General features: G+C 50.7%; 6 protein-coding genes across 6 annotated transcripts; 3 read left to right on the forward strand and 3 right to left on the reverse strand.

The window, feature by feature from the left end:
• Nucleotides 1-620: 620 nt before the first annotated feature.
• Nucleotides 621-1,616, forward strand: GUITHDRAFT_72873 (hypothetical protein; the record flags this gene model as incomplete). Its single annotated transcript, XM_005830662.1, has 3 exons — nt 621-1,172; nt 1,223-1,343; nt 1,444-1,616. Coding segments are annotated over 3 exons (846 nt in total), but the record flags the coding sequence as incomplete, so codon positions are not given.
• Nucleotides 1,617-1,663: 47 nt separating this feature from the next.
• On the reverse strand, nt 1,664-4,060 carry GUITHDRAFT_110195 (hypothetical protein; the record flags this gene model as incomplete). Its single annotated transcript, XM_005830663.1, has 5 exons — nt 1,664-1,819; nt 1,866-1,964; nt 2,192-2,368; nt 2,445-2,586; nt 2,724-4,060. The coding sequence occupies 5 exons, from the start codon at nt 4,058-4,060 to the stop codon at nt 1,664-1,666; spliced, it is 1,911 nt and encodes a 636-aa protein (XP_005830720.1).
• A 268-nt stretch (nt 4,061-4,328) lies between these two features.
• On the forward strand, nt 4,329-5,967 carry GUITHDRAFT_110196 (hypothetical protein; the record flags this gene model as incomplete). The annotated part of the gene is made up of 9 exons (XM_005830664.1): nt 4,329-4,499; nt 4,579-4,647; nt 4,798-4,835; nt 4,888-4,982; nt 5,030-5,092; nt 5,140-5,178; nt 5,226-5,438; nt 5,587-5,849; nt 5,911-5,967. 9 exons carry the CDS (start codon nt 4,329-4,331, stop codon nt 5,965-5,967), a joined length of 1,008 nt encoding a protein of 335 aa, XP_005830721.1.
• A 172-nt stretch (nt 5,968-6,139) lies between these two features.
• On the reverse strand, nt 6,140-7,567 carry GUITHDRAFT_153160 (hypothetical protein). The gene is made up of 9 exons (XM_005830665.1): nt 7,222-7,567; nt 7,038-7,175; nt 6,853-6,989; nt 6,771-6,804; nt 6,678-6,725; nt 6,550-6,626; nt 6,454-6,498; nt 6,359-6,402; nt 6,140-6,314 (listed from the first exon to the last, which is right to left on the reverse strand). Exons 1-9 carry the CDS (start codon nt 7,243-7,245, stop codon nt 6,271-6,273), a joined length of 591 nt encoding a protein of 196 aa, XP_005830722.1. The 5' UTR covers nt 7,246-7,567; the 3' UTR covers nt 6,140-6,270.
• A 1,374-nt stretch (nt 7,568-8,941) lies between these two features.
• GUITHDRAFT_110198 (hypothetical protein) lies at nt 8,942-9,616 on the forward strand (the record flags this gene model as incomplete). Its single annotated transcript, XM_005830666.1, has 1 exon — nt 8,942-9,616. The coding sequence occupies one exon, from the start codon at nt 8,942-8,944 to the stop codon at nt 9,614-9,616; it is 675 nt and encodes a 224-aa protein (XP_005830723.1).
• Nucleotides 9,617-10,402: 786 nt separating this feature from the next.
• On the reverse strand, nt 10,403-11,525 carry GUITHDRAFT_110199 (hypothetical protein; the record flags this gene model as incomplete). The annotated part of the gene is made up of 4 exons (XM_005830667.1): nt 10,403-10,464; nt 10,537-10,675; nt 10,724-10,756; nt 10,812-11,525. The coding sequence occupies 4 exons, from the start codon at nt 11,523-11,525 to the stop codon at nt 10,403-10,405; spliced, it is 948 nt and encodes a 315-aa protein (XP_005830724.1).
• Nucleotides 11,526-12,015: the final 490 nt, after the last annotated feature.

Consider the following 12,015-nt stretch of genomic DNA (forward strand, 5'->3'; position numbering starts at 1 on the left):
GAAGGAAAGCATGGGAGCAGGCGGGTCAGGTGATCGATCACGGCAGAGCTGACGAGGATTAGCAGATCTTTGACGAGCTCATTGAGGTTTCTCGGTATCTCCTCCAGTGTAGGAGAGAGAATTCGGCACAGTCAAGCGCTTGGAACCGATCGGGGGACTGGGACACAGTGACGTTGCTGAACAAGGAGCTGAGAAAGAGGTTGGGAAACATCAACTCTTGCATCTATCCAGGTTTCTTCCTCCCCTTCGGGACCTCAACGGCACTCAACGATGAGATCCTCGCCTTTGTCCCCGAGGAGAGTGTCGTCCTTCAGACTCCGCACAAGGTCCACTTCCTTGCTGTGGTGGAGGTCAGACGACGGCGATCGGACTGGCAGGAGCAGAGCGACGCTGGGGCCCACCCGGAGGAGCTGAGGGCGCATGCTCCCTACATTCGAAGCCTCCCCTACGAGGCTCTGGTGCCCTCGTTGACGTCTTCTGCGGACTTGAGGAAGAGAGAGAAGTCCAGCGGCAGCACGTTGGCAGAAAGCTTCGTGGTGGTGAAGGAAGACTTTGACTACGAGGATGGCAGGGAGTGCCAGCCCAGCAGCGAGCCTGCTCGAAGTGCCGATGCTCTCGGGGAGGAGTGGGTAAGGAAGCGGGAGAGGATAAGGGAGAGTTCGCCCCTTGCCCGGAGGTACCAGGACGAGTGGGACTGTCGCAGCATCATCGTCAAATCCTATGATGATCTCCGTCAGGACCAGCTCGCTAGCGAGCTTCTCTTCCTCTTCGACCGCTGCTACAAGCTTGAGGGTCTCAACCTACCCCTCCGCCCGTACGCAGTCGTGGCGACGAGTGAGGATGGTGGGGTGCTGGAGACGCTGACGGACGCAGTCGCCATTGACACTCTCAAGAAGAGGATGGGAAAGGTGACGCTGGCCGAGTGCTTCGAGAAGCTGTTCGGGGGCAAGGGGAGCATGCGCTACCACAAGGCGCAGGAACTCTTCATTCGATCCATGGCAGGCTATTCAGTCTTCTGCTACGTCCTGCACGTCAAGGATCGTCACAACGGCAACATCATGCTCTGCCGCGACGGCGCCGTCGCTCATGTCGACTTTGGCATCATGCTGAACGTGCGATACGCCAAAGACATGCTGGAGATGAAGATCAAGCTCTCCTCAGAGTTCGTTCAGGTGAGCTGCTAGGTTCCTCCCCCAGCTGGTGCTCACCAGGAGTCCCGCAGATCATCGGGGACAAGATGGAGAGCTTCGACGACCTCTGCAAGCAGGGGTACCTGGCGATTCGCAGACATGCCAACCAGCTCATGAGGCTGCTGGAAGTGAACAAGTCTTCGAGCGTTCCAGGTGAGTCTTTCCCTTGCTCCTCCTGCTCCTCCTCTGGCTCTGCTCTTCCCTCGCGCACTGAGCCGCTTCCTCTCTTCTCCTCATGTTGAGGCAGGCGTAGTGCTTCCTTGCCTCGAGGGCGACGCCGTTGAGGATGTTCGCAAGCGCCTCAAGCTCGAGACCAACGATCGGGTGGCAGAGCAGCACATGAGTGCCGAGCTGGGAAAGGCGAAGGAGCACCTCTGCACCGGCATCTTAGATCATATCCACAGCTGGACTCATGCTGGGGTGTAGTCAGGTTAAGCCTGTTAGTTGTAAATCTTGTAGCTGGGGTTGTCATGTCATGTGAGGCTGTTGAGGGAGGACCTCGCCAGCCTCTTGATGGTCTCGTTGGAGGTCAGACAAGCTTCCTCTAGAACCGCAGCCGCTCCCATCTTGACGAGATGCATCTTAGTGCTTCTGTCATGCGACAAGGTGGCGATAACAGACGCCGCAACCTGACACGAGCTGAGCTGAGAAAGTCCGCAAACTCCCGCTAATCACCTCGACCACAGCTTCAGGGGTGCTGCTCCTCAGAGCGATGAGCTTGAGGGAGACGCGGGCCAACCCTTCCTCGACTAGCCGGAGGCGAAGCTCCTCAATCTGTCACCGCAATAGTGAGGAGAGGAGAAGCGAAGCGAAGTGAGAAGGGAGCAGGGTAGAGAGGAAGGGAAGGAGGGAAAGAAGAACGGACGGGGAGACGGACGGAGAGAGACGAGGGGGATGTGGAAGCTGGGTAAAGAGATAAAGGATGGTGAGTCACTGGAATAACAACAAGAAGAAGATCAGGTTGAGATGATGTTGGGCGAAGAAAACTCGAGAAATTTCACCTCACACAGATTTTGGATGAGCGAGATGAGTATGAAGCGAGTAGCATCGTTGCCACAGTCTTGAATGTGCTTCGTCACCAACTTACATCCTCCCAACTGAACGAATTTGACGAGGTTGTGTCTGACGCTGCCAAAGTTAAGCAGAGTACCAGCACAGCCGGTGATCGTCTCTGCAAGCTGTAGGGCAAGGGGAAGTGAGGAGGTAATACAAAGGTGCAGTCAAACGGACATGAGCTCTTTCGAGGACTCGCACAATCATGGGAAGGCCATCGCGTTCCAGCATCTTCGTTCGAGCGTCCGGCAGCATCGACAAGGAACAGAGGACCGAGCATGCTCCGCCCACTATCGGCTCTCGCGCCTCCTGTGAGGCCAGCGTCATGAAGAGCTTCATACACCTGGGAGACCATATCACTCCCCATATGGAGCCATGAAAGATGGCAGAAGTCAGGAGGTTGGTTCTTGGGGGATGATGAAGAGGAGGAGCAGGAGCAGGCGGAAAGGGGGAGGGGAGGGGAGGGGAGAGGGGATCAACCTTGCAGCGAGAGCCCTCTGACGATTCAAGCTTGAGTTTTGCATGCAGTTCGCAAGAGCATGCAAGGTTTCCACAAGCAGAACTTCGGAGCGCCAGGGAGCCTCCAGCATCTTTTCTACCAGCCCTGTCAAGGTCTCTATCACCCCACTTGACCCGAGCTGGTTCTGCATCTCCTCATTCCCAATGCTCAAGTTCCTCACTGCTGAGATCGCTTCCACCAGCAGCCTCCTCGCGTGCTCGGGGAACCGCTCAGTCTCAGCTGGGCAGAGCTGCTTTACAAACTTGCCTACTACCACCCCCAAGTTCGACTTTCTCAGCTCCTCCCGATGCTTCCCCTGAGTGGCATGCACAGACACGTTCCTGATGAACTCCATGAGTGCCTCTAGCGCCCTGCTCTCCTCCTCCCCGATCACTGCTGGCCTCCATTCCATGGACATCTTCAAGTACTCCAGCAGCACCGCTGTCTGCATGATTGCGCCGGTTCCATACAACATCCCGTCAACCTTGGGGAGCTGGGCCAGGCCCTTCAGAGCCCCTCCTACAGCGCAGATCATGGAGAGAGACGGAGGAGCGAGCTCTGACACCCCCGTCCGAGCATTCTTCCTCTTCACGACCTCCAGCTGCTGCACGAGCACAGGGACGCCCTTCCTTTCCAGCACGGCAAGCCTCGCACGCTCGCCTCCCGCCGTCAGGTTGGCTATGCAGGCAGCTGCTCTCTCTTGCACGAGCTCGTCCGACGAGTTGCTGAGCAGGGAGAGGAGGACGTCAAGAGCGCCGCTGTCTATCAACGGGTCCTCGTAGCCAGCAGTCAGGGAGATGTTCTGAAGGGCCCCACAAGCACTGCGGGCAACAGCAGGAGGACACGGCTTCTGCCTCAGGAGGGAGATCAGCGATGAGATCCCTCCTGCCATGACGATTTCTTTCCGCGCTTCTTCCTCTCGCGCCAGATTCAGCAACGCTCCTGCTCCTGCCGTCTGCATGGCTGGGCTGTGCGATGTTGAGCACGCATGAATCAGGGCAGGCACAACTCCAGCAGGCAGGAGGAGCCGCAGAGAAAATTTGGGTTCCTCGAGGAAAAGAGCATTGAGAGCATCTGCAGCAGCCGAACCGATATCGTCCAAGACTTCCACATTTTTCACAGCCCCAGTTCCGCCCACTCTAGAGCACCAAAGACAGAGTGTTTCGACGGCGATCGGACCTAGATTATCTAGATATGCTCTGGAACCCATAGCTGCTCGTGAATCCTCTCCTCCGGCCTCTGAGTCTCTTCTTCTTCTCACTAGGCTCTTTCTTGCCCTCATCATGGCTGCAGCGAATTCTTTGAAGCTCCTGACCATGGCCAATGCTATCCCTGTCTCTCCGCTTCTCTCGACCTCAACGCCCCTCGCATCTCCTCCCTCTTCGTCCTCATGCACTGATCGCCTCCTGCTCTCGTCCTCGCTCCTCCCCTTCTTCCCTTCGCCTCCCACCATGGCAACGAAAAAATGATGGAATGAGGGGGATGAGCTCTGGGATGAGCTTCAGAATCTGTTCAGAATGATGGGAGAGGGGTTTAGCGGGGATGAGGGTACGTCGGTTTGACATCCGGCCTAGTCGGTCGGCGTCATGGCGGGTCGGCCGCGCGCAAACTCCAAGGCTGCAGCTGGAGTCCTACTGGACATTGACAATCTCCTGAGCCCCAAGTCGAGCGCATCTGACTGGTCGACCGGGCCCTTGTCGGTTGACATCCTGCTCAACGACAGAAACGGGCTGCTGAAACCCAATGGAAGGAACAAGGTGAGAGGCAGAGACAACGTCGATAAAGTTTGCATGAAGACAGCTCAGTCCATGCGATATTGTGACTCTTAACAATCAGACCGCTAAGAAACCAAGGAAGGATCAGTTCCTCGTCAACGATCGCAGGGCCGCCACTGCTCTTGACAAGGTGAAGGTTTGAAAGTCGATGCGTGAGGCTGGTGGTGACAGTTTTACTTGACCTTCTATCACTTGCCAATAGAGCTATGATGAAGATGTGTCAGCGAACAGTGAGCCTCTTCCTCCCGCATGACATGGACTGACCGATCTTACTAATCAGGACATGACGGAGGTAACACTCAAATCAGACAGCTCCAGGTCAGTGCTGTGTGCACATGGCACATATCGCACAAAATCTTATTGGCAACAGTAAGTTTGAGAGTGATTGCATCAGGTCAGGGCTTCTCAGAACTCAAAGAAAGCTTCTACCCGCAAGGATCAAGAAGGGTCTGAGCCCAGATCACGGTCTGCCTTAGGGAATCTGCTCTGGCACATGAACGGGAGTAGTTCAGTAGTCGAGTATCGTTTTCCTGCGAGACCATTCTTGGGAGGACGGACTCAAGATGCAACGAAAGGTGAATCCTTATCATTCATCTCACTTTTGATGCTTAGATTGCAACAGACGATGCACAGGAGAAGGAACAAAAACACGAGAACACCGGTGACGACTTGCAAAGGCGATGATGTTCAAATAAGTGTTTCTTACAGGCAATCGCAAACGTTTCCCCATCCCCGGGATCCACACTCAGCAAGTCAAACTGAACACAAACAACATGGCTAAGCATAGCCCAGCGGAATACTTTCTCGCCAAATATCTCTGTCGTCCCAGATCAGCCCCGATCATTCGGATCCCCACAGTGCACTTTCAGTCAGAAAACGTTAAAGTTTATCATGGGGAAAGACATCAAACTGGCCCTGCAGGTCTATTTCTCGTCCTCTTGCTCCCTTCCTTCTACTCGACTTCATTCCTTCCGCCCAATTCTCCTGACGGGCTCACTAGCTTCTAGCAGCTTACCTAATCTTACTTGGTCTCCTGCACTTCCCCTCGTCTCCTGACTCTCTTTGGCAGAGCCTTCCAAGGAGCTTTCTGTCTCGTCCATGCGCCTTTCATCGGAGCACTCAGACGACATTGAGTGTGATGACACCCCGAGCCCGTCCGAGCGCGCTGACTCCCTTGAGCCACTCGCTTCTGATCTCCCGGATTTCATCATCGTCGACCGTGGAGAGGATGATATTGATGAGCTTCCGCCAGCTACCAGGACGGGCTCCGCTCCCAGCTGCCTCAGAAGTTTCCAGCTGGACTCTGTAGATAAGCAGGCGGAAGCGGCAAGAGTAGAGAGTTCGATGGAGCTGGGAAGAGGGGAGGAGGGTGAGGGTGAGATTCTTGCACCAGAAGCTGGTAGTGAGAGGAAAAGTCCTCACTGCAAGCAAGGAGAGCACAGAAGGATAAAACCGTTTGCTTGCAAGTACCACAACAGATCCCCAATATCCTTTCGTAGTCAGAAGGCTCCTTCGCCATCCACACCTCTGGTGCAGGTGAAATCACTGACTGCAGAGATGAGGAGAGGCAGTGGATATCACGTTGAAATGTAAAGTAGCATGGTTCTCGACCAATACAAGATATTGTAAATTGTGTTCAAATGTCAAGAGAATCAACATGGTCGACGTCTCATGGTCGACGTCAATCTCACTGCTACTGCAGCGGCAACCCATGACTTGCTCCCAACATTCGATGACCATGGTGGCTCTACGCTCATTTTGGCGCACCGATCGTATACAAGGCCTCATAAGATTTTTCTTCTCAACGTCAGGGTCACACAAAGGCAGCAGGAGGGGCGAACCGTTTCCACTCTCGTAGGCGAGTTTCAACGCCGTGAGATTCCCTCTGCAACAATAGACTCAACGCGAGGCGGGGAAAGACCAAGGCTTCACTCACTGCTCTCGGATCCCAAGGTTCGCACCGAGATCAGCAAGACAGCGACTGCAAGTCGCCTCGTCAAGATTGTGCTCCCTCGGACTTGACAACACATACCACATCTCCGGAAGATTCCTTGCGGCAGCAAGGTGCAGAGGAGTTTCTCCAAAGTCGTTTTGGGCGTTCACATCAGCCTGTTGAAGAAAGCAGTTGACAACAGAGAACACATGTTTAGATTCACCAACCCCGTGTGAACAGACTAATACACATCCGTCTGTGTTGTTCCTGAACGCCTGTAACATAATGTCATATATGATGGCATCAGGTGAAAACATTACTAGAAAGTGAAGGGCTGTGTTGCCCTCACAATTTCTTCATCGCTGTCAGTCTTTCACGAGGAGAGTTAGTGAGATGCATCACCGATCGCCAAAGTTGACATCTGCTCCTCGCTGTAAAGCATCTTCAACTCCCAGCAAGTTGTCGTCTTCTGCAGCTTGAAAAAGAATTTCATTCAAGTCTTCTTCACTCCCCGCTGCATGGTCAGACTGGCCTGACAGCTGGATGAATTGTCAGCTGATGAGTGCCGAGAGCTATCATGGAGATACCATATCACCCTTTGCATAGCTCTCTTCGTCCTTGTCTTGTCGCTGCATTTTTCTTGGCCTCGACTGCGTGGGGTCTTGTTTCTCGTTGGTGTCCGTCTCATTCGTCTTGTTCAACACAGCAAGAATTTTGTTCATGAGCTGTCAGCATGCAATCAGAGAGCACCAACAGTCTCTTGTACTTCACCTGCTCCTTAAAATTAAGCTTCATATTTCGCTCCCGCTCTTCATCATAGGTGAATGTTGAGCCTGCCCCCCTGAGACGAAGAGCGATTGGCGAGCGGACCAAGAATGAGCATCGTGACATTGCGTTGGACTCCCTCTGAGAGTAAAGAAAGGATTCTGACAGGCACGAAGTGCAAACACGGATCACCGCGCATACGAACTGGAAAGTGTTCGATCTCATTGCCGTCTTGATGAGTTCCGATCAGTCACTGACCATAGCAAAGCATTCACGCATTGTGGAGTTGTGTCTGTCCTCTGAAAGAAACATTCCTAGGTGCTCCTGCTCTCTTTCCTTCTGCTATTCGTGCTGCTTACCCCTCCTCTGAATCCGCCCGGCCATGAAATTCAGGTCAACTTGTGCCCCCCATGCAAGTTTGAGACTTTGAACTTCTTACATTGAGAAACTTTGAGACTTTCACGTCCAACTTTTGAAGTTTGACACCTTTAACCAGAGAAATCTAGAACGTAGAGGAAACACTGCTTCATGCACCTTCCCGTGACGATCCCTGTAAACGTGACCATGACAAGTAAGCTCAGTCCCAAAACACTACTTTTCGTGTCACAAAAATTGATCAGGGGTTCTTTACAACTTGATCTTTACTATGGTCTAAAAAAGATATATATCTGCTATAAAAGATATCTCAAAATAGTCATTTGGCTCTGAAGGATTGTATTATGGAAACGTTTGGAATACCCGCTGACAGATCATATTACCAAGATCACATGCATCCTGTCAGGAATCCCTGCAGGCATCCAGTTGTAAATTTTGGAGAGGTTTCTAGTCAACCTTTCTGTGTTAGTTTCAAATAGAAGGCATTGCTTGAATAATTTGACGATATGGATGAAAATCTCAAGATTGAGAAGGCTTCAATGTACCAATGCGCAATGAGAGTTGTACCCCCCTTTCTGTCTAAGGAGTACCCCTACCAAAATAAAACCATTCTACCGAAGTCAGCGATATTTCCCCAATCAGTCATCAAGTACCCCTACCCCCTCCACAGATTACCCCACTAATATTGGGGAACTGCATCTTTGCTTACCACCCTACCATCATCACGAAACAACCCCTCAAATTACCGTATCCTGAACTTATTTCAAATTTTATTTTTAGTTTTGAAACTATAACAGTCACATCTAGTAATGTAAATTCTTTTCACTTCTCCCCAAGGCAATATTTGTTCGCAAGTCCGTACCCCACCCCCGACGACCCAACTAGCTTCCAACGACCCACCTACCTGTAGATCCCCGATAGACTAGAAGGTGTATGTACGTAGGAAGTGACATGTCACAGGGGGTGGAGGTAATCCATGGATGGGTATGCATTGGAGGGAGGGGTACATGGTGAAATCAGTACCCATACATATCCTGTGAAACATCGTTGCATTGGTGGGTACGATTTTTCACCTACCGGTGCTGTACAACTGACACTGGAAACAGCATGGGTAGGGTGTACCGTATTTATGGACAGGGGGTAGTGCGAGACTTCGTCGCGCAAGAAGTTCTTGCGAGCTCTCCCCGCTTCCCGCAGCCTCTTGAGCACTCGTTGCTCTCGTCGCTCTCCTCCCCCGCCTCCTCGTTCCCAATCCCTTCCTCTTCCTACTCTCTTCCTCTCTCTTCTCTTCCTCACATCTTGTCTCTCTTCCTCTTCCATCTAAAATTTGGTGGCTCGAAAGTGTGCTATCATGCAGACGATTTCTCCATGCTTGAAGAGAAAGTTGCCGACGCCTGATGAAGTCCGCCCTGGCTTGATCCCTGCAGGACCCACTTTCGAAAATGATGAATCGTCAGGAAGAGCAAAGAAACTTTGTGCTGGCCCAAGAGTAGCATTCAAGGAGGAGGCGAAAGTTCGTTGCCACTCAGTGGATGAGGAAGAGGACATTCCTGCATCTAGGAGTGATGGAGACGAATGGCAGGAGTTCGTCATCCGGACCAAGGATCACGATGGCATTTCGAGGGATGCAGCTGTTGTTTGGAGACTACTGCTCAGTGTCTTTAATCCGTGTCAGGGAACTCTTGTCGACCGTCTCTTGGAGCTTTATTACACTAACCAGGTTCAGCTTCTCCTCGACGCTCATGCACGAGTCCTCAAGATGATTGAATCGATCCACAGGACAGGAAAGACTGGAATTGTCTGTGCTTCTTGCATTCTGGATGGAGCGGCTCTTCCTGTTCTTAACTTGATCGCCAAGATGATATTGCAAACTTGTGCGACGATGTTGGCGACAAACGCTGGGATGATCAATGGCTTGATGGTTGCCTTGGATGGTTCGATGATCAATCAGAACAGCTGTGCATTGATGGCGAACTCCATGACCAACATGATTTCTTTGTCTTCTACACAAACCAAGTTCTTTTAACGAGCAGCCAGTTGATAGTTGTTTTGATTAGAAAATGTGATCGCCGCCTGCGAAGCTTGAGGCAACCGGACAATGTGCATTATTCATTCCAGAACACTTTTTCCCACTTCTGATTCCTTTTTGATTTCTTTCATTAAAGATTTTACACCATCTCTCTGCTGCGCTGTTGGCTCGTTGGAAAACAGTCACATGATCTCGTCCTATCGAACACTGTCGAGTAGACCATGACTACATTCACGATGGCAACCACACTACAAGGATAGAGATATCATCATGCACCTGCAAAATACATGAAGATTTCAGTACTAGAGCTTGTTGGAGAAGCAACCCCTCCAGGGACAGCACACCTGCCTCCTCTTTGAACCTGGTTCGAGGTCCATCACATAATCTACTCCGTAACTGTGTGACCGCATTAAAATATGGCAGCACACTTGATTCAGCGGTACCGTTTCGAAACAGGGTTTGCACTCAGAGCTCCCCACAATAGTTTACATGCTGCGTTCCTTGATTCATTCTCCATCTGAACCATTGTAAGAATCTAAAAGCAAGCAGGTGTACTTGCAAGCTTCAATAACCTGCTGAATCAACTGGTGATTATGACCAGAAAAAAAATCGTGTTCACCACTGTAGAAACAGTTAAAGGAGCTAGATGATGTTTTCATCTTGTAGGGTTGATACCTTGCAGAGACCTCTGCTGGACTATAAGACGTTTTCTTGCTTTGGGCAAGGATACACCTGAAATAAGAAAAACTTTTAGAACAAAGATAATCAACAAGCAATGCAACATCACTTGTCTAGGATCTTCGCGCATTCGTCATTGGTCAACTCATCCCAGAGACCGTCAGATGCTGTGAATGAAAGCATTAGGAAGTGGCTGATCAAAGCAAAACTGGGAAAAAGCATTGATCGAAAAATCTTACCCAAAACAAGCATCTTTTCTTTCTTCGTGATTGGAATTTCAAAAAAATCTGGCGAAACAGAAACGTATGGAGGAGACTTCAACTCTCCACCAACGTACGGGCGTACGTGGTCAGGGAGCGCTTTGTTAAATTCGTAATCCTGTTTCAAATCCGATGAGAAATACACGACTTGGTAAAACACATGCACCTTCAAGAATAAATCTCCAATGGCCCTGGATACCTGCTCGATGAGTCAGGAGTGTTGCACAGCACTCATCTTTAACAAACTATCACACCTGCAGAGTGCCCTTCACATACCAAGAGCCCGACTTTTGTACGAATTGCACAGCATCCACCTCGTCAGGATGCTCACGCAAGATCTTTTCACGTTCGATAGCGTTCGATGCATTGTGCTCTCTGGTGACTTGGATAGCAGTATGCTTCCCATCCTCACCCTCGCTGATTAGGATCGCCCTACAGTCGCCGAGATTTCCAACTACAACCTTTTCTCTCGTCACGTGTGCAACAAGTGCACAGGAACCCTCAAGAGATGCTGACCAATCGCCCCTTCGAATCAAAATTCTTGAATGATCTATCCAACCATTCTCAAAGAGCTGAAACAGTCTTCGCACTATGCTCTGTGACGCCGTAAGCCCTTCAGAAGCTTGTGCTAAGAGCGATGGGGTGTTGGCTCGACAGAATTCAGAGGCCCGAGGCCCGTAATGACCATCAAACACTCCATACACCACTCCTTCGCCATTCTTTACAATCACCATCCGATCTTCAGACTCCTGATTTGCCCCGATGCATGCCCAATCAGCCCGAACAGAGTTCACTTGCTCAGTGCCCCACTCAGGAACCTTTCCTGTTGCGCCCAGTAAGGAAGACCTCTGTCCGCCCTTTCCACCAGGGTCTCGCAGGTTGTTGCAAAGAGCGAAGGTGGTAAAGCCCGTTGTTGTAGCGGCTATAACGACGGCTCTCTTTGAGAGAGTTCTGGCGGCTGATGGCATAGTTCTTTTCCAGAACCACATCCTGAAGAATTAATTATAAGGGGAGGGAGAGATCAAAAGTGTCGAGACACAAACACAGGAACAGATGACGGAAATCCAACATTCGGGTGTCTCAGCAAATACAAGGGGATGCAACTCTTTGTTGTATCTAACAAACATAACAACTCTTACTGCTGCATAAAATTGATACATTTTTGCTTATACCACAACCATCATTCTAAGAACAGCACTTATACAGTTTTCAACTCATCGTCCAAAGCATGGTCAAAGTGCTCAATAGACTAAAAAATTCGAAAACTGACACGTCCTCAATTCGAACATCAAGTTGGCTTTCTCAAAGAAAGCTTCTACTAGAAATTATCTTTTTCATGTCATCAGCTATCAGAACGGCGGGCTTGGTCCCATTCGTTGCTTTGCTCAAGCTAAATGTACCCTGATTTCCAGTTCGTTCTTGCTCCAAAAAAATCTAGACCTAATCATTCACCCTCAA

The sequence above is a fragment of the Guillardia theta genome (assembly GCF_000315625.1).
Source record: "Guillardia theta CCMP2712 unplaced genomic scaffold GUITHscaffold_44, whole genome shotgun sequence".
Taxonomy (NCBI): Eukaryota; class Cryptophyceae; order Pyrenomonadales; family Geminigeraceae; genus Guillardia; species Guillardia theta.